Below are 22,003 nucleotides of genomic sequence, written 5' to 3' on the forward strand. Positions count from 1 at the left end.
TTCAGTATTAAATGTCTATTTTGTTTTTACCTAGACTATCATAAAAAAACATGGATATGGGAAAAAGTGATCAAATTGCCTAACTTGATAATAAAAAAGTGAAGTGAATTTATTTGCAGTGAGTGTCTCCTGGGATGCTGGTAGCAGAGTATAAGATCCTATTAAATTCTGTGCATGTGCTTGCTACCAGATTTATCAAGTTCTAGGTAGTAGAAGTATCACTTAATTCCTTATTTTTTCCAGAAAGTTTGTTATTTTGTTTTTTGCCATCCTAAATATCAGTGTAACTGAATATATAAAGACAAGTTGTACCTTGAGAAACTGTTGTACCTTGCTGTAACAAAATCTGTATACTAAACTTATTCTGTTACTGATGTATAATTTCTATTGCCATGAAGATAAGCAGAATTGGACATGATACTGGCACGGAACTGAACATTTAAGTATCAGGAAGCCAAAGAGAAGTCTTTGGGAGATTGAGACATAGCCGCAGCTTTAACCTGATTTAACTTTTAGGAGCTCATTGGCACTTTCAGGTATCACGTGTAGTCCCATGTACATTCTCATAGTCTGGGATTTGTAGATAGGCTGTCTTTATAGCCTAACTGCTGAGACACTTTACTTACTACTATTCTAGTGCTTCCTAATTTGCCAGGCTGCAAATAATAATAATTATTATTATTATGCTTGCATGCAGTCTATACCATTCAGGATTAGATCAATAAATGTGCCATTTCAGAGGAAGGAAAACGCACATATTCAGGTCATAAAGGGATAGCTTAATTCTCTTACGTCAGTATCTCTAAAGCTGTTATAGGCCAGTGCCCTCATACAGAAAACTGCCCTTTTCAAAATATGGGTATAATCAGATTAGTGTTGGTAATAACTGAAAATTTTTTGAAGGGAGAGTAACATTTTGATTAGGCCAGTAATCATACTCGGGTTGGAGCAGATTTTGTCCTGTGTATTGAAACTTTTATATTGCCTTTCAAATAATGCATCTTGATACTAAGAGTCAGTATTTCTCCAATTAGAAAAATAGAGATTTTGGTGGTGACGATCTTTGTAAACTTTATATTATTTAGGGGAAGTGTATTCCAGTCAAATTATTATTATTATTGAGATGGAGTTTTGCTTTTGTTGCTTAGGCTGGAGTACAATGGTTCGATCTCGACTCACTGTAACCTCCACCTCCCAGGTTCAAGCAATTCTGGTGCCTCTGCCTTCCAAGTGGCTGGGATTACAGGCATGCACCACCAAACCCAGCTAATTTTTGTATTACTAGTAGAGACAAGGTTTCTCCATATTGGTCAGGCTGGTCTCAAACTACTGACCTCAGGTGATCCGCCCGCTTCGGCCTCCCAAACTGCTGGGATTACAGGTGTGAGCCACTGTGCCTGGCCCAGTCAAATTATTTTTAATTGCTACATTTCCAAGTAATAGAATTAAAAGATATAAAAGAATAAAGTAGCTTGTAGCCTGAGGATGGAAAAAATCCGATTTACTATAATATCTCATGATTTTTAAAAAATTAAGCTGATTATATGTAAGCAACATTCTGAACTGGTTGTTTGTTTGTTTGAGACAAACTCTGTTACTCAGGTTGGGAGTGCAGCAGCATGATCTTGGCTCACTGCAGCTTCGACCTTGTGGGCTTAAGGGATCCTCCCACCTCAGCCTCCCAAGTAGCTGGAACTACAGGCATGCACCACCATGCCTAGCTTTTTTTTCTTCTTCTTCTTTTTAATTTTTCATAGAGAACAGGGATAAGGTCTTCCTTCCTATGTTGCCCAAGCTGGTCTTGAACTTTTGGGTTCAGTTGATCCCGCCCCAGGGTTACAGGCATGAGTCACTACACCTGGCCATAAACTAGTTCTCAAATACCCAGTACATAATTTTTTTTTTTTTTTTTAAAGACAGAGCGTTTTTCTGTCGCCCAGGCTGGAGTGCAGGGGCATATTCTTGGCCTCCCACATTCAAGTGATTCTCATGCCTGAGCCTGCTAAGTAGCTGGGATTACAGGTGCCCGCCCATCATGCCTGACTAATTTTTGTATTTTTAGTAGAGATGGGGTTTTGCCATGCTTGCCAGGCTGGTCTCGAACTCCTGATCTCAGGTGATCTGTCCACCTCAGCCTCCCACAGTGCTGGGATTATGGTCGTGAGCCATGGCACCCAGCCACAATAATGTTTTTTTGTTAGCTACCGTGATTTTAAAAGACCCATACAGAGAAAAGTCTTGGTTCTACCAAAGAGCTCATAGCGTATGTTCAGGTTGTTAATATACTTTGTACTGGATGATTATTGTCAGTATTGCACTTTTAATTTTTTTCTCTTCACAGAAACGATAGATAATTCCCAAGGGGCTTACCAAGAGGCATTTGATATAAGCAAGAAGGAAATGCAACCCACACACCCAATACGCCTGGGGCTTGCTCTTAACTTTTCTGTATTTTACTATGAGATTCTTAATAACCCAGAGCTTGCCTGCACGCTGGCTAAAACGGTAAGATGTGTGTCCAGGAAATACCCACTTTAGCTACAGTTATTTGAGATACCAGGTATGTTAATTTATTGGTATTTTACTTGGCTACCAAGGGATGATTTCTACTGTATTTATTTTGAAATCTCTTTCTTACCATCAAGATCAGTAACTTCTGCCCCTGACACCTTATTCTACACTAACTATGATTATAAGCAGTTATGTCTGTCTACAGAGCATACTGAGCAGAATAATCAAAGAAGGATAAATGATGTTAAGAAGGAAACATAAAAGATTGGAAAGTAATGCCTGCCAGGTTTGGTCACTAGAGTAGCTGTGCATTAGCTGCATTCCTCAAAGTGGCTCAAAATGAGAGCGTGAAGAGGAGCCTGTACAGATAAATACTACTTCTTATTGGAAAGAAGTATATTAATCGTTGCTGCTGTTCTGTTTGTCCTGTGAAAGAATGAAGACATGCTTGTTTACTTAAATGTATAGTTTTATAAAAGTGCAGTCATACTCTTAAGTTCTTAAACTGAGAGTGTGAGAGAATGGTTCCGTTGAGTTTGTTGATATTAGAACATAAGATAGGTGTTCACCTATTTTTACAAAATGGTTTGTAATTGTAGAATAACCAGTTTTTGTCAATGCACATATTTTACCATGGATATTAATATTTATCAGGCTTTCGATGAGGCCATTGCTGAACTTGATACACTGAATGAAGACTCATACAAAGACAGCACTCTAATCATGCAGTTGCTTAGAGACAACCTAACAGTGAGTCATTTACTTTTTAAATTTTATTTCCTTTTCAGAAACAAAAGTATTTATATTTTATTTTGGACTTGGTGTCTTTTAGGATAGATACTAAGAGCTGAAAATATGACATACATGTTAGTATTTTGTGTGGGACCAGCACTATTTTGTAGGCAGGTTTTCAAGTTGAATAGGCATTTTATCAAACTGTCCTGAGAAGGTACTAACATTATAGGAACTCAGTATTACTAGTTTATTGGGACGAAGATGTTGATAAATTATTTTAGTATAGAGACCTTATAGAATTTCAGTATTTTTGGGCAAATTAGCTATAGCCAATTAGGGACTATCTAGATATCTAGGCTTTCTAAAAACCACATGAAGCACCTTGTTCTAATAAAAGTATACTTTGTGAATTGTGCATAATGTTCTACAAGCATTTAGGGAGTAAACCTGTACCTAAATTTTGTTATTCCTTCTCTGCTTCTAGGCTACAGTCTCTGTTTTGTTTGTCTTTTTCTCCCTGTTTCTTGGATAGGCAATTGATAAAGTAATCAAGAAAAAGTACAGCTTTAGCTTTACTCTTAAAATTTTTTGTAGGTTCAAATAAATTTGATAGGTAAAATCTTAGACTTCACAGAAGGTAAAAGAAGGGAATATATCTTTTAATATAAATCTGTTCCTTCCAGCCCCCTAGTTTAGTTTGTCTTTTACTAGATAGCTTTATCTTTTACTAGATAGGGTTTTTGTTTTTTATATTAGCACCATGTCTATTCAGTTTTGCCGAACAGGGGAATTATGAAGCCACTGAAAGGGAAATGAAGACCCTGCATTTCTCGCCATGAGAGGTCCCTGTAGTTGTTAGGGGACAATGGAAGATGATCAGCAGATAGATAGTTCTGTGGAGGAAGAGCAAAGTAGGCAGTTCTGTACCTCTTCCCAGATTTGCTTTGGAGCTAACTATCTTTTAATTGGTTTTGTTTGTTTTGTTTTCTGTCTTATGGAGGCAGTTCTTCAGAGGATTTTGTTTTGTTTGTTTTTATTTTAGTATCTTCATAATAACCTAAGGATTATATAAGATTCTAGCTTCTCTGAAATTAACACTAATGTCTTGGTGTTGGTCTGATACAGTATAATTTTGAACTGATAATAGTCAGTAAATACTGACTTCTCTTCTTCACTTCAACTTTCCATCCTAAAATTAGACAGATCCCTGAAGATTGACTTCATTTTAACATTCTACCTAATTCAAGAACCCTGTCTATACATGCACACATTGCTTCCCTGTAGCTTCTGTCACCCACTTCTATTTAATTCTTAGAGCAACACAAAATAACACAACACTGCTTTTGCTTTAGTTTAGCCCTCCACACACTTGAAAATTGTTAACCATGATTGTGGCTTTTGCCTCTCTGTGAAAGCGTTTTAGTTTATTTGTCTAAATTTAATGCTGCAGTAGTGCTTTCAAGAAGAGCATTGAGCTGCTAGGAATAGAGACAGCATTAAATTCTAAGACTGTAGAGTGTCTCTTTTTAAAAGTTACTTTTTTTGGACAGGATCTCACCTGATCTCTACTTATAATTCTTCACCTAGGCTAGAGTGCAGTGTTGTAATCATGGCTCGCTGCAGCCTTAACCTCCTGATTTCAAGCAGTCCTCCTGCCTCAGCCTCCCGAGTAGTTAGGACTCTAGGCACACACCACCCCATACCTGGCCAATTTTGTTTCTGAAATGTTTTGTAGAGATAGGGTCTTGCTGTGTTGTCCAGGCTGGTGTTGAACTCCTGGCCTCATGCGATCTTTTTTCCTCAGCCTCCCTATGTGCTGGGATTACAGGCGTGAGCCACTGTGCCTGGCCAAGTGCTTTTTAAATAAAAAGGAAGCTATAAAACCATGCTTCAGTGGTATATGTGTGTATGTCATTTTGTAAGTGCATAGTGAAAGGTCTGCAGTGATATACTTAGGGAAGGTGATGGTCTTGGGTTTTGAGAGAGAACTTCCAGTCTTAGGCAAGATCTCCGTTGTTTGAGGAGTTTACTACTATTGTTAATTTTGATATAACAATAGTACTTGGTATAATTGCGTAATCTAGAAATAGTAACTTAATTTGATTCTTCTTTTTCTAGCTTTGGACATCAGACAGTGCAGGAGAAGAATGTGATGCAGCAGAAGGGGCTGAGAACTAAATCCATACAGGGTGTCATCCTCTTTCCTTCAAGAAACCTTTTTACACATCTCCATTCCTTATTCCACTTGGATTTCCTATAGCAAAGAAACCCATTCATGTGTATGGAATCAACTGTTTATAGTCTTTTCACACTGCAGCTTTGGGAAAACTTCATTCCTTGATTTGTGTTTGTCTTGGCCTTCCTGGTGTGCAGTTACTGCTGTAGAAAAGTATTAATAGCTTCATTTCATATAAACATAAGTAACTTCCAAACACTTATGTAGAGGACTAAACATGTATTTGGTATTTAAGTAATCTGAACCAGTTCTGCAGGTGACTGTGTTTTGTATTACTGTGAAGATATGAAAATGTAGTTAATTAAAATTCGAAGACTGTTCCACATAGCTTCTTAATTTCTACATTCCCTCCCTTACTCTTTGGGGGTTTCCTTCAATAAGCAACTTTTCCATGTATTCCTTTTTAGTAGGAATCCTGAAGTTTAAGACTGAATGGAAAAGCACTTGCCATTTCTGGCTAGGGGTAACAAATTGAAATGCCTCCTGTGCCACATAAGGAGGTCATGTATATCTGTGGCAACAGAGCGTTTCCTTATTCACTCTTCATTTGCTGCTGTTTGACAACCTCCCTTCCCAATAAAAATTCACTTACACCTCCTGCCTTTGTAGTTCTGGTATTCACTTTACTATGTAATAGAAGTAGCATGTTGCTGCCAGAATACAAGCATTGCTTTTGGCAAATTAAAGTGCATGTCATTTCTTAATACACTAGAAAGGGGAAATAAAGTACACAAGTCCAAGGTAAAACTTTAGTACTTTTCCATGCAGATTTGTGCACATGTGAGAGGGTGTCCAGTTTGTCTAGTGATTGTTATTTAGAGAGTTGGACCACTATTGTGTGTTGCTAATCATTGACTGTAGTCCCAAAAAAGCCTTGTGAAAATGTTATGCCCTATGTAACAGCAGAGTAACATAAAATAAAATTACATTTTATAAACCATTTACTATGGCTTTGTAACAATTGCATACCCATATTTTAAGGGACAGGTGAATTTACTACTTTCTAAAGTTTATTGATACTTCCCTTTTATGTAAAATGTAGTAGTGATACCTATATTTCTGCATTGTGCGTTGTGACACACTTGTCTAGGGATGCCTGGAAATGTATAAAATTGGACTGCATTTCTTAGAGTGTTTTACTATAGATCAGTCTCATGGGCCATCTCTTCTTCAGATGTAAATGATATCTGGTTAAGTGTTATATGGAATAAAGTGGACATTTTAAAACTAGCAAAGTTAATTATGTCATTCTGAGTGCCTTGGCTGTTATTAGAATTGTGCTTCAGTGGATATTCAAAAGGAATGTAAGCGTTCACATGTAGATATACTCCTCAACTTACAGTGGGGCTACATCCTGATAAACCCATCATAGGTTGAAAATACTAAGACAAGGCTGGGCACAGTGGCTTACTCCTGTAATCCCAGCACTTTGGGAGGCCAAGGCAGGCAGGTCACTGGAGGAGCAGCATGGTGAAACCCATCTCTACTAAAACTACAAAAATTAACCAGGTGTGGTAGCACACACCTGTAATCTCAGCTACTTGGGAGGCTGAGGCAGGAGAATTGCTTGAACCTGGGAGGCTGGGGTTGCAATCAGCCAGGATCACGCCATTGCATTCCAGCTTGGGCAACAGAAGCAAAACTCTCTCAAAAAAGGAAAATACTAAGTCAAAAATGCATTGAATACACCTAACCTAATGAACATTATATAACTTAGCCTATTCTATGTTAAATGTGCCAGAACACTTAACCTACACAGTTGGGCAAAATCAAAGAACATGAAGCCTGTTTTACAATGAAGTGTTGGATGTCTCATGTAATTTATTGAATACTAAAAATGAAAAACATTGTATGTGCTTTCTACTGAATGCCTGTCACTTTCTCACCTTTGTAAAGTCAATCTTAAATTGGGAACTGTCTGTACTTCTGTTTGTAAACATTCTATCATATTAGTTAAAAATAATTTTGGTTTTATAGTATCACAATGGCTATTTTACTAACCGACCTCAGGTTAGTAAAATAACTCAGACTGAATGACTTGAACTGATTTTTAAGTCAGAATCTGGAAAAAAAAAAAAGCTATGTAGGATTCTTCTTTATCCTAATGTGAATATGAAACAAGGCTTCATTTATATTTGTTTTGTTTGAGACAGTGTTTCACTCTTTTGCCCAGGCTGGAGTGCAGTGGCACAATCTCAGCAACCCCTGCTTCCCGGGTTCAAGCAATTTTCCTGCTTCAGCCTCCCAAGTAGCTGGAATTACACTTTGGCTAATTTTTTGTATTTTTAATAGAGACAGAATTTCACCGTATTGGCCAGGCTGGTCTTGAATTTGTGACCTCAAGTGATCCACCTGCCTCAGTCTCCCAAAATCCTGGGATCACAGGCCTGTGCCCAGCCTATACTTGCCTTATAAAGGGAAATGGAAAGGCAGAATTCAATAGGACTTTGGTACCCCAAAATTTAAATCAGGACATTACTTTTTAAAGAAGAATACTAGTAAAAATAACATTGAATTGGGAAAAAAATGATCATGTCTTAAGATCAGTAAAATGGTATATACTGAGTAAGTTATCAAAGTAGCTTTAAAGAACATTATTCAGCCAGGTGTGGTGGCTGACACCTGTAATCGCAGCACTTTGGGAGGCTGAGGTTAGTGGATCATGAAGTAAGGAGTTCAAGACCAGCCTGGCCAAGATGGTAAAACCCCATCTCTACTAAAAATACAAAAAATTAGCCGGTAGTGGTGGCGGGCGCCTGTAATCCCAGCTACTCAGAAGCCTGAGGCAGGGAATTGCTTGAACCGGGAGGTGAAGGTGGCAGTGAGCAGGGATCACCCCACTGTACTCCAGCCTGGGCGATGACAGAGTGAGACCCCATCAAAAAAAAAAAAAAAAAAGATTAGCTGTGTTCAATGGCTCACACCTGTAATCCCAGCACTTTGGGAGAATGAGGCAGGCGAACCACTTGAGGTCAGAAGGTCAAGACCAGCCTGGCCAACATGGTGAAACCCTGTCTTTATCAAGAATATAAAAAAACAGGCAGGGTGCAGTGGCTCACGCCTGTAACCCTACACTTTGGGAGGCTGAGGTGGGTGGATCACTAGGTTAGGAGTTTTTGAGACCAGTCTGGCCAACACGGTGAAACCCTGGTGTCTAGTAAAAATAAAAAATTTACCCAGGCATGATGGTATGTACCTGTAATCCCAACTACTTGGGAGGCTGAGGCAGGAGAATTGCTTGAACCAGGGAGATTTAAGTTGCAGTGAACCAAGATTGCACCACTGCACTCCAGCCTGGGTGACAGCAAGCCTCCATCTTGGGGGAAAAATACAAAAAGTTAGCTGGGGGTGTGGTAGTTCACCCATAATCTCAGCTACTCAGGAGGCTGAGGCAGGAGAATCACTTGAACCTGGGGACAGAGATTGCAGTGAGCTGAGATGCCACTGTACTCCAGCCTGGGTGACAGAGCAAGACTCTGTCTCAAAAGATAAATATAAATATATATGAAAATTAGCCAGTTGTGGTGGTACAAGGCTGTAATCCCAGCTACTTGGGAGGCTAAGGCAGGAGAGTCGCTTGAAACTGGGAGAAGAGGTTGCAGTGAGCCAATATGCCACTGCACTGCAGCCTATGTGACAGAGTAAGACTCTGTCTCAACAAAAAAAAAGAATAGATTATTCTCAACATTTAGTCCCAAATTGAAATGTTTCCTTACTTTATAAGAACTCTGCATCTTTTTTTTTTTTTGAGACAGTGTCTCACTCTGTCACCAGGTGCCAGGCTGGAGTGCAGTGGCGCACCTCCACCTCCCTGGTTCAAGCAATTCTCCTGCCTCAGCCTCCCAAGTAGTAGCTGGGACTACAGGCGCACACCACCACGCCCAGCTAATTTTTGTATTTTTAGTAGCAATGGGGTTTCACCATGTTGACCAGGATGGTCTCAATGTCTCGACCTTATGATTCACCCACCTCAGCCTCCCAAAGTGCTGGGATTACAGGCATGAACCACCGTGACCGGCCAGATCTCTGCATCTTTAAAAGCATGCTCAGCCTGTGGTATCTTCTTTGACTCTGCTTTTGGGCTTCCTTGCACTAGAGGAAGAGGACTTAGAACACTACTAAGAACTCAGTAGGAGAGAGGACACCTTTCCTGGGGAAAAGAGTGTAAGTAAAATAGGGAATGGGGGAGGATTTAAGTCTATGTTTGAGCTTTGTCCTTAACTTTTTACTTTCTGAGATCAGAAATGTTAAATGCACCTATTTTGTAGTTAGAACTTACTTGGCAGTCTTTTCTTTAAAATGGCATTTACATAGACATTAATAACTTTAAATATTTTAAGTTGCATTCTAACACTATCCAAATACAATCAGATTTTTATTTCAACATGTTTGTACATTCAGCTGTGAGTTGTTGGTCTTCAGTTGTGGGTTGGCGAAGATCAGTAAGTTTTCTTTTGACACGGTAGAATATACTCACGCCTTGTAGCTTAAATATGTATCAGTAAAGACTTTTTAAAAATGGTGAAAAATATTAGGAAGGCCATTTAAAGATGCGTAAAAACTACAACTTCAGAGTAAAATAATTTGAGAAGATCAGAATTTTGGTCACTTATTTGGAAATGGGCTAATTTTTAGGAATTGAGTCAGTCATTCAGAAATAATTAGGCCTATTACAGGAACAGATGTGACTTTTTGTAACAATGAGTCTCATTGTAGGTTCCTGTCATTAGATGTATTTTAAAAGTAACAACTTGATCATTCTTTATGGTTTAGGAAGACTTTCACTTTAAACTGAAGAAGGCAATTTTTCATGTTTGTTTGCTTTTTTTTGAGATGGAGTTTCTCTCTGGTTGCTGAGTCTGGAGTGCAGTGGTGTGAACTTGGCTCACTGCAACCTCCACCTCGGAGTTCAAGTGATTCCTCTGCCTCAGCCTCCTGAGTAGCTGGGATTGCAGGTGCACGCCACCCCACCTGATTAGTTTTGTATTTTTAGTAGAGATAGGGTTTTGCGACATTGGTCAGGCTGGTCTCGAACTCCTGACCTCAGGTGATCTGTCCACCTCGGCCTCCCAAAGTGCTGAGATTACAGATGTGAACCACTGCGCCCCGCTGCAATTTTGCATGTTTTATTCTGCTTATATCTCTATCCTCCCATGTAGAATTTGTATTTGGTAAGCTTTGCCGTCTATGGAATTAATGCTTTTTAGCTTAAGAGTTTACGTTTATTGGCCAGGCCCGGTGGCTCATTCCTGCAGTCACAGCACTTTGGGAGGCTAAGGCAGGTGGGTCATGAGGTCAGGAGATCGAGACTACTCTGACACAGTGAAACCCTGTCTCTACTAAAAATACAAAAAATTAGCCGGGTGTGGTGGCGCATATCTGTAGTCCCAGGTACTTGGGAGGCTGAGGCAGAAGAATCGCTTGAACTTGGGAGGCAGAGGTTGCAGTGAACCAAGATCACATCACGACACTCCAGCCTGGGTGACAGAGCGAGACTCAAAAAAAAAAAGTTTACGTATATTGTGTATTGTCAGTGCTGTATAATCATGTTTCAGTCAAAGAAGGACTGCATAAACAACAGTGATTTTTACTGTATCTTCTGTGTTTAGCTATCTTTAGCAAATGCTTAGTGTTATGTGTTAAAATTGCCTACAGTATTTAGTACGGTAACATGTTGTACGTGTTTGTGGGCCAGGAACTTAGCTATACTACATAGCCTAAGTGTGTAGTAGGCTCTACCATGTACTGTGGAAGTACATTCTATGATATTTCCACAACGATGAAGTCACCTAACGAGGCATTTTTCAGAAAGTATTCCTGTTAAGTGACATGACTATATAGATGTGAAGATCATCATTATAAAATCCACTTTGAGGCAAATCTGCCGATTTACTCCTTAACGCACACTTCACTTTAAAGTGGCCATGCTGGCCAAGAACTGTGGCTCATGCCTGTAACCCAGCACTTTGGGAGGCCGAGGCAGGTGGATCACGAGGTCAGGAGATCAAGACCATCCTGGTCAACATGGTGAAACCCCGTCTCTACTAAAAATATAAAAAATTAGCTGGGCATGGTGGCATGTGCCTATAATCCCAGCTACTCAGGAGGCTGAGACAGGAGAATTGCCTGAACCCAGGAGGCGGAGGTTGCGGTGAGCCGAGATCGCGCCATTGCACTCCAGCCTGGGTAACGAGAGCAAAACTCCGTCTCAAAAATAAAAATAAAATAAATAAATAAATAAATTAGCTGGGCATGATGGTGCACACCTGTAGTCCTAGCTCTTCAGGGGGCTGAGGTGGGAGGATTGCTTGAGCCCGAAAGGTTGAGGCTGCAGTGAGCATTGATTGTGCCACTGCACTCCAGCTTGAGCAACAGAATGAGACTGTGTCTCAAAAAATAAAATGGTGCCGGGCATGGTGGCTCATGCCTGTAATCCCAGCATTTTTGGAGGCCGAGGCAGGCAGATCACAAGGTCAGGAGATCAAGACCATCCTGGCCAACCCGTCTACTAAAATGCAAAAAATTAGCTGGGCGTGGTGGTGCGTGCCTGTAGTCCCAGCTACTCCAGGGGCTGAGGCAGGGGAATCACTTGAACCTGGGAGGCAGTGAGCTGAGATCACGCTACTGCATTCCAGCCTGGGAACAGAGCAAGACACTGTCTCAAAAAATAATAATAAAAAAATGAATAAAATGACTATGCTAGCTAGGTCAGTGGTATGACCCTGTAGTCCCAGCTACCAGGCACGCTGTGGTAGGAAGATCACTTGAGCCCAGGAGTGTGGGGCTGTGGTGCTTGATGATCATGCCTGTGAATAGCCACTGCACTCCAGCTTGAGTGACACAGAGAGACCCTGTCTCAGAAGAAAAAAAATGCTGTGCCTTCAGAGCTAATGCTTTAAAGGGGGCAAGTTATAATACCCAGGAGGAAGTGCTGGAGACTGCCCCTAAAATTATAACACCTCTGCATGTTTATACAGCCTTTTAAATGTAGCTAGAAGGAACCAACATTTATTGAAGTCTTTCTGGTACTTGGTCCTGTACTATGCACATTCATATTTAATCCTCTCAAGTGCCCTTAATTGATAGAACATCTGATCAGAAAAAAATGAAATTATTTACCCAAAATTATGTACGTGGGCCTTGTGCTGTGGCTTATGCCTATAATCCCAGCACTTTGGGATGCTAAGGCAGTTGGATCTTTTGAGCCTGGGAGTTTGAGACCAGTGGGCAACGTGGCAAAATCCTGCCTCTACAAGAAAACTAGCCAGGCATGGTGATGCACGCCTATAGTGCCAGCTACTTGCCAGGCTCAGGTGGGAGGATCACCTGAGCCTGGGGGATCACGGCTATGATGAGCCATGATTGCACCACTGCAGTCTAGCCCCGGTGATAGAGTGAGGCCCTGTCCTAAAACAAAAAACATTTATGTATGTGTCTATTAAGTGGCCAACTAGAGTTGAACTCAAGATACCGTACCAAGTTCATTTCTGTGCCACTGTTATGTGCTGTGAGCGCTTCACCTTCCTTACTACGGCAGGTAAATAATGCTATTTATCCTCTTTTTCTTTCCTAGCATATTTGGAGATGGCTTTTGTTTTTCTTTTCTTTGACTTTCCCCTTCGTCTGTCATTTTGCCCTTTGGGGAAAACCTCGAAAGGAGGAATGTTAGGACATGGTGGGCCTAACTTCCGTCTTACGATTATAGAAATGAGCCCAAAGATGCAAGTGGAAATTCAAAGAGATAAAAAAAGAATAGTAAAAATAATAATAAATGAGCCCAAAGAGACCATGGATTTGCCCAAAGTCCTAACACCTAGGTAGGGTTTGCCCTGAAACTAGGTAAGAATCAGGCAAATAACTCCAAATCTCTACTGGCCAAATAAAAAGAATTCTCAATGAAAATGATTTTTATTTCTCCTTGCCACTCGGAAAATGAAGGCTTTAGTTCATATTTATCTAGGAAGGTTTTTTTTTTTTTTAAGGCATGAGCCCTCATTACTTTCTGAAAGTAAGGAAATAAGCATTTATTATCCAGCATTGCTTGTCACATTTATTTTATATGCTTTACACTGAAGGCCCTGATATAATCAATGTTATTTGCATGCTCAGTGCTGTAATACAGTGGAAGGGCGATCAGCCAGGGTCTCGGACCAAGCTTCCCACTCACTGGCAAGCTACATGGAATCTTGGGCCAGCATCTTAACTCCTTAATAGGCACGTTTTTTAGGCATCTTCACAAATACAACTCAGTTTCATAACAAAGTTTTACAGAAGGTTTCTCCTGATTTCTGGAGGGGGAAACTGAGGCACAGAACTTAGTAACATGACCTAGGACTTGGGCTTCATAGCCAAGTAGTGGTGCCAGGATTTGAACCTGGCCAGTCCTACTTCAAAGTTGGTACTCAGCAACTGTGTTATGTTGCCTTTTTTTTTTTTCCTTTTGAGATTAAAGCAATAGTAGTAGATCAGTACTTTTTTTAAACTCTAGTCATGACCAACTGGTAACAGAGACTTAATTGTGACAGCCAACTTTTTTTTTAATAGAAGGGAAAATATGTAGCATGTTATAAGAGTAATAATAATTTGTGAAATTAATTTCAGTTTATACATGTATGAAAAGTGGGTTGTGATATAAAATTGATTTCAAGTACGTTTGAAAGCCATTTCCTATGGATGGTCTTTAAGGTTTCTGCAATCCATGTCCTAGGACTGTAAGTTGGTCATAATTTTATTGTGAATAATTGCCGAAGTTTTTTTCATGATTGTATTGTTGAGTCTCTTGTACCTACAGCATTGTGACAATTTCTACTTTAGAATGTGCTGAGCCATGAGTATACGTTAATGCCTTTTAGAAGAAAGGGGAGACTTCCACTTTTGAGAGTGATATTTTCATTACACATTGCTGATTGAATTATGCAAAGATTCACTTTTTTTTATCTGTTCTTTGTCCTCAGACACTATTTCTGCACCATCTTATAGCCTGGGCTTCCACAGAAGCCATGGTGGAGTTAGGATTTATTCAGTTAGCAAAGAGGCTAATAAGGACTTTCTTGGGATACGAATTATTAAATAGGCTTGAAACTGGGTTGAGCCCTAAGTAAAAATCAGGCAATACAATAGGCCTTACTGCGCTAGGCTCCTAAATTCTTTTGAGCTGTAACAGTTTTTTCAGGAATATCTGGGGTTCTTACTCAAATGCTTATCAAAAGAATTGTTTAATTACTGTAATTTTAGCTAAAGACTTTAGGAATTTTCTTGCTGATTTGACATGGGGAATTGTATACTGCAGACTGGCAATGCTAGGCTGTGGCAAGCTGGCTTAGTTCATTTTATGTGGGTGTTTGCTCTTGCTATGACATGGGTTACTGAGGGTAGTAGCTGCCACTGCTAGCTAGGCTACTTAGGATGCCCTGTCATGGTTACTTTTTTTCTGAGACGGAGTTTTTGCTCTTGTTACCCAGGCTGGAGTGCAATGGTGTGATCTCAGCTCACCACAACCTCTGCCTCCTGGGTTCAGGCAATTCTCCTGTCTCAGCCTCTGTAGCTGGGATTACAGGCATGCGCCACCATGCCCAGCTAATTTTTTTTTTTTTTTTGTATGTTCGGTAGAGACGGGGTTTCACCATGTTGACCAGGATGGTCTCGATCTCTTGACCTCATGATCCACCCGCCTCGGCCTCCCAAAGTGCTAGGATTACAGGCTTGAGCCACCGCACCCGGCCTCTTACTTTTTTTTTAATAGTAGAAACTTGCCCATGTGAAAGAATTACACATTTTTCTTTCTGTGACAGCTTATACTTGAGGATGTATACATAACAATGTTGAAAACTAGAAAAAGTGTTGGGCACTGTGGCTCATGCCTGTAATCCCAGCACTTTGGGAGGCCGAGGCGGGCGGATCACCTGAAATCAGGAGTTCGAGACAAGCCTGGCCAACATGGTGAAACCCCATCTCTACTAAAAAGAAAATACAAAAATTAGCCGGGCATGGTAGCGAGCACCTGTAACCTCAGCTACTTGGGTGGCTGAGACAGGAGAATCTCTTGAACCTGAGAGGCGGTGATTGCAGTGAGCCAAGATTGCACCATTACACTCCAGCCTGGACAAGAGTGACACTCGATCTCAAAAAAAGAAAAGAAAACTAGAAAAAATTTAAGGCCAACTGAGATTTAACTTCCAGTATAGTTTGGTTTTCTTTCTACTGTCCGGTGTAGAGGAATTAAAGCACTTTAATTAGGCTTAGGTTAACCTGAACTTTTCTGTGGATGTGTGTGCTGGAAGCTGGTATTCAATGCGAAGATCTCTGCCACTCCAGTTACCCTGTGGACTCTACCCTCCAGCATCCTACGCCCCCTACGGGAATAACTCAGGTCCTTCAGTCCTTGAAGGAAGCCAGACTATTTGTTTCTCACTTTCTGCTGACATTACCATGTTTTGTACCCATCTAAAATTTGTTCTGAGAGCTCTTTCTCCATTCTAGCCCCATGAGTCTTTAAATAAGCCTCTGTGTTTCAGCCATGCCATTCTTCTTGTTAGGTGGTGCTTTCTTTTTTTTTTTTTGGTAGAGATAAGGTCTCACTATGTTGTCCAGGGTGGTCTTGAACTCCTGGCCTTAAGCAGACTTGTCACCTTGGCCTCCCAGAGTGCTGGGATTACAGATGTGAGCTGCTGCACCCAATCCATGTATGTGATGTTCTTTCAGTTTTGCTGGAACTTGGTAAGAATCTTGGAGGGTTCATTGGGAAGATTTTGGAGACCACTGTGTTCTAATACTGGTGGCAACACCACAACTTGGGAGCCAGGAAAATAAATGGGTCAAGATTATTAACCCTTTTTGGAGCTAGACATGTCTATTCCCACACCTATATAACATGAGAGATGGTGTGATCTAGTGATAGAAAGGACCAGCCTGAGGCTGGGTGCAGTGGCTCATGCCTATAATCCCAGAACTTTGGAAGGCCAAGGCAGGCAGATCACTTAAGGTCAGGAGTTCAAGACCAGCCCGGCCAACATGGTGAAACCCTGTCTCTACTAAAAATACAAAATTTAGCCGGGCATAGTGGCATGCGTTTGTAATCCCAGCTGTTTGGGAGGCTAAGGCAGGAAAATAGCCTGAACCTGGGAAGTAGAGGTTGCAGTGAGCTGAGATTGTACCACTGCACTCCAGCCTGGGCAACAGAGCCAGACTCCATTTGAAAAAAAAGAAAGAACACCAGCCTAGAGGCTTCCGTGGTCATTCATGTACTTGTCTTTTTTTTTTTTTTGAGGCTGAGTTTCAGTCTTGTTACCCAGGCTGGAGTGCAATGGTGTGATCTCGGCTCACTGCAACCTCCGCCTCCTGGGTTCAGGCAATTCTCCTGCCTCAGCCTCCTGAGTAGCTGGGATTACAGGCACGCGCCACCATGCCCAGCTAATTTTTTGTATCTTTAGTAGAGACGGAGTTTCACCATGTTGACCAGGATGGTCTCGATCTGTTGACCTCGTGATCCACCCGCCTCGGCCTCCCAAAGTGCTGGGATTACAGGCTTGAGCATCCTACGCCCCCTACGGGATGCTCTGGCCCTTATCTAGCCAGATAAGATCCACCCGCCTCGGCCATGTACTTGTTAAATATGTTGAGTACGTGTTATGAGTCAGGGTCTGAACTAGGTGCTAGAACTTTAAGCTTCACTACTTTATAGCTATGTCTTTAATTTCACAGAGTTTCCATTTTACCTTCTGCAGGTAAAAGGTAGACACCCTATCTAGACTGCAAGCCAGTGTGTGAAAGTATTTCAAAGTGTCAAGTGCCGTGGAATATATGTAGTGGAACACTCAAGTGGGAAAGAAGCAGGATAGCCTAATTTTGGAACTGGAAAGTTTTAATAAAGTGAAAGCAGTCTTGTGGATAAGAAAATCAACAACACTGAGCAGACCTATTGCCCTAGATTTTCAAGGACATAGTCACAAAAAGAAAATGACGGTGTAACTTGGGAATGTGAAGTTAAAAAAAAAAAAACAATTAAGCAGTGGTTTCGCTTCTAATTAGCACTCTCTGATGGGATACAATGGGAAAGGTCATTCTGTTGAAATAAGTGAAGAAAAATCAGGACCTAGAGAATAAATGCTAAAAGGAAATGCCTTTGACCAAAAACTCAGTCTCTTACCAGCAGTTAGGTCTTGACTAAGGAGTTTTGATTCAGTAGGTTTGAGGTAGGGCCCCACAGATCATTCCTGCATTTTTTATCCCTTCCCTCAGGATTCCGAGTCCTAGGTGGGAGCATCGAGTCAGCTGAACCTAGTTTGTGAGCTTCATTCCAATGGCCAGGTGAACCTGGCTTTGCACGATGAACAGGAATTTGCCAGGCAGACAGGGAAGAGAAGGAGACTACACACGTGGGCAACAGTATTTATTAAGGTACAGAAGCGTGACTCGGATGTGCTGCATTGTGAAGACACAGTACAACCTATGTATGTTTTTCGGCTTCTGCCACAAGACAATGCCCCTACCCAAAAGAGAGTAGGATGCATAGATGCTTGTCATGAAGGAATGTGAAGCCAGATGTCTCTGGATAAAAAATGCAGGGGGCCGGGCACGGTGGCTCAAGCCTGTAATCCCAGCACTTTGGGAGGCCGAGGCGGGTGGATCAAGAGGTCAAGAGATCGAGACCATCCTGGCCAACATGGTGAAACCCCGTCTCTACTAAAAATACAAAAAATTAGCTGGGCATGGTGGCGCGCGCCTGTAATCCCAGCTACTCGGGAGGCTGAGGCAGGAGAATTGCCTGAACCCAGGAGGCGGAGGTTGCGGTGAGCCGAGATCGCGCCATTGCACTCCAGCCTGGGTAACAAGAGCGAAACTCCGCCTCAAAAAAAAAAAAAAAGCAGGAATGTTTGAGGATATACTCTTGGTGGTATGGACAGTCCGATGGCGTCTAGAAGGCTGTTTCGTGGTAGCAGTGCTGGTGGTGATGTTCTTCCAGACCACCGGGCATGGCTTTGGCTGGGTCTCCACTGCCTCTTTCCCATGACTCCCGTTTTCTGAGTCTGGCGTTTCAGCTTTCTCATGAATTATGCCAACTGCTAGATCGCCTTCCAGTAAGCTCTTTTTCTGCTTAGCCTGAATTGGTTCCTTTTGTGCATGACTAAAAGGCCTAACTGATACAGGGTTTAGAAGATTTGGCTTGCCCTTGACTTCTGAATTTTCAGCTATGAATTCCTTACTGCTGTCCAGATAGCAGAACTTCCCTAAAGCAAAACAAAAACCTATTGCTAACCTATTCAGTCCTAAGTGAAGAAAGTTCCTGGTCGCTTGTGGGGAGATACCACTTCTTAGGTAAAACTGGGTACTAATGATTTTCTTCTCAGTCCTTTATAGGCTCAGATCAGATGAAGAGAGCTTATATACACAAATGAAGCCGTGCCACCTACTTTCTGGGTTTTTTGTTTTGTGTGTGTGTGGTTTTTTTTTTTTTTAGATGGAGTCTCACTCTGTCACCAGGCTGGAGTGCAGTGGCATGATCTCTGCTCACTGCAACCTTTGCCTCCCAGGTTCAAGCAATTCTTATGCCTCAGCCTCCCGAGTAGCTGGGATTACAGGCACCTGACACTATGCCTAGCTAATTTTTTGTACTTTTAGTAGAGATGGGATTTCATGATGTTAACCAGGCTGGTCTCAAACTCCTGACCTCAAGTGATCTGCTTCCCAAAGTCCTGTGATTACAGGTGTGAGCCACCGCGCTAGGCCAGGGTTGTTTTTTGTTTGTTTGTTTTGAGACAGGGTCTCGTTCTGTCGCCCACGTTGGAGTGCAGTGGTGCAATCTTGGCTCACTGCAGCCTCTGTCTCCTGAGCTCAAGTGATCCTCCCCGCTCAGCTTCCCAAGTAGCTGGGACTACAGGCGCACACCACCATACCTGACTAATTTTTGTGTTTTTTGTAGAGATGAGGTTTTGCTATGTTGCCCAGGCTGGTCTCAAATTCCTGAGCCCAAGTGATCTGTCCACCTTGGCCTCCCAAAGTGCTGGGATTATAGGCGTAGCCACAGCACCTGGCCTCATCCGCCTATTTTCTTAAGGGCAAATATCCCTCTACCTCACAAAGAGTTAAGAACTCCCAACTGTGTAGGAAAGCATTGTGCCCTCTCATGTCTCCCAAAATAGATGTCTCATTTCTTCGAATTTTGCCTTAAGTGCTCAACTTGAATGCCTTGTTATTGAGACACTGGAGGTGGCAATTTAGTGACTGACTAGCCCTCCAGCTGCTCCTTTTGAGTATATCTTACTCGGTGGATGATCCTGTTACTAGCAAAGTTTGGATCGCACACTCTTCTGTCAGGTGGCAATCAAAAACTAGCCCGGAGGCCTGGGTGCAATAGCTCACACCTGTAATCCCAGCATTTTGGGATGCCAAAGCAGGAGGATTGCTTGATCTCAGGGGTTCAAGACCAGCCTGGGCAACATAGTGAGACCCCTGTCTCTATAAAATATAGAAAACAGCCAGGCGGGGTGGCATGTACCTGTAGTCCCAGCTACTCAGTGAGTGGGAGGATCACTTAAGTCTCCCTGGGTGGGAGTTCCAGGCTTCAGTGAGCTATGATCATGCTATTGCACTCCAGTTTGGGTGACAGAGCAAGGCAGTTTCTTTAAAAACAAAACAAAACTAGCCTGGGCTGGGCATAGTGGCTCGTATCTTTAATCTCAGCAACTTGGGAAGCCAAGGTGATAGGATCACTGAGGCCAGGAGTTTGAGACAAGCCTGGTCAACATGGCAAGACCCTGTCTCTACCAAAAAAAGAAGTAAAATAAAAATGCTAACCTGCCTCTGCCTGAAGAGATGCCACTGTTTAGGCAATTAAGGCTTAGACTGGAGATCAGGAGGTCTGGGCTGTCATTCCTGCCCTAACTTGCTGTGTGCTTTGGGAAAATCGCTCAATCTCTTTTTCTATAAACTCCAGGAAGACTAGGGTTCTATGACATGGTTCAGGAGTACTTCAATCCTGATAACTCCGCTTTGATCAGCTTTATACATTGACATTCTGCAAGAGATTTACTTTGCGGATAGGGTGCTATAAGTGAAAGAAAAAAAAACCCAAACACAGGGGCTTGAAGACATCATTGGACGAGATGGCAGCCACATTCCACTGTATATTTTAAATTCACATCTATGTCATTAACTGAAGTTTTTATTTGTATTATATTTTTTGACATGGGGTTTCTTGTTATGTTGCCCAGACTAGTCTTGAACTCCTGGGCTCAAGCAATCCTCTGCCTCAGCCTCCCTAAGTGCTGGGATTACAGGTGTAAGCCACCATGCCCAGCCTAACTGAAGTTTTTAATGGATGTATGCTTTGAAATTATTTCTTGAACAAAGCAGAATGTAAATAAATCAATACATAATGGGCTGGGTGCGGTGGCTCAAGCCTGTAATCCCAGCACTTTGGGAGGCCGAGGCGGGTGGATCACAAGGTCAAGAGATCGAGACCATCCTGGTCAACATGGTGAAACCCCGTCTCTACTAAAAAAATACAAAAAATTAGCTGGGCATGGTGGTGTGTGCCTGTAGTCCCAGCTACTCGGGAGGCTGAGGCAGGAGAATTGCCTGAACCCAGGAGGCGGAGGTTGCGGTGAGCCGAGATCGCGCCATTGCACTCCAGCCTGGGTAACGAGCGAAACTCCGTCTCAAAAAAAAAAAAAAAATACATAACTAGATAGACATGATGGTCAAACATTGCAGGCTGCCCATGATACCAATAATGAGCCATGTCGTGATTCTGCACTAACTTACTCGTCTTTCAGAGTAAGTCAATAAATAAACGGTAATGTTTCCCTGATATAACCTCTTTATGTTCTGGTTCTTCAAGGTGATCACTCCCTCAGAAGCAAAGCACAGAACTGCATAGTGACCACGCATATCAGAATTAAGGAACTTCTGGTTTACACCTGTAATCCCAGCACTTTGGGAGGCTGAGGCCAGAGGATCACTTGAACCTAGGAGTTTGAGACCAGTCTGGGCAACATGGCAAAAATCTTGTGGTGGCATGTGCCCGTAGTCCCTGCTACTCTGGGGGCTGAGGTGGGAGGATTGCTTGAGTGGGGGAGGCTGAGTTTGCAGTAAACCATGTTCATACCACGGCATTCCAGCCTGGGCAACAAAGTGAGACCCTGTCTCAGAAAACAAAACAAAACAGAATTAGGGGACTTCTTTTCCTTTTTTTTTTTTTTTTTTTTAGAATTAGGGGACTTCTAAGCCCTTTGTGGGCAGAGAGGCACACTGCACAGGCAGTTCTTACTTGTTTTGCATACATAATTGGAACAGCATGGATGCAAGAGTGTTTTTGCTGCAGTCTAGATTTTAAGATGTTTTCATAAGCAGATCTCATTTATCAGGACCCTAGACCTCAGGGTCTAGGCTCCCAGTAGGAATTCCACCATTAGCTTGTAGCCTGTAAATGCTGGGGACATTTTTCACAACAGCTGCAATGTGAATGCCACCATCCTCAAGGCAAGGGGTCTGCAGTAGCAGGTTCTTTTTTTTTTTTTTTTT

General features: G+C 41.9%; 1 protein-coding gene across 1 annotated transcript in view; it reads left to right on the forward strand.

The window, feature by feature from the left end:
* Positions 1-6,712, forward strand: part of YWHAQ (tyrosine 3-monooxygenase/tryptophan 5-monooxygenase activation protein theta) — a 49,054-nt gene extending 42,342 nt beyond the window's left edge. Inside the window, exons 4-6 of the mRNA XM_008981149.6 lie at positions 2,342-2,505; positions 3,166-3,261; positions 5,365-6,712. Coding sequence (XP_008979397.1) covers positions 2,342-2,505; positions 3,166-3,261; positions 5,365-5,424 — 320 coding nt within the window. The 3' untranslated portion in view covers positions 5,425-6,712. The remainder of the gene's footprint in view (positions 1-2,341; positions 2,506-3,165; positions 3,262-5,364) is intronic.
* The last annotated feature ends 15,291 nt before the right edge of the window (positions 6,713-22,003 follow it).

Source organism: Callithrix jacchus, chromosome 14 (assembly GCF_049354715.1).
Source record: "Callithrix jacchus isolate 240 chromosome 14, calJac240_pri, whole genome shotgun sequence".
In the NCBI taxonomy this organism is placed as follows: domain Eukaryota; kingdom Metazoa; phylum Chordata; class Mammalia; order Primates; family Cebidae; genus Callithrix; species Callithrix jacchus.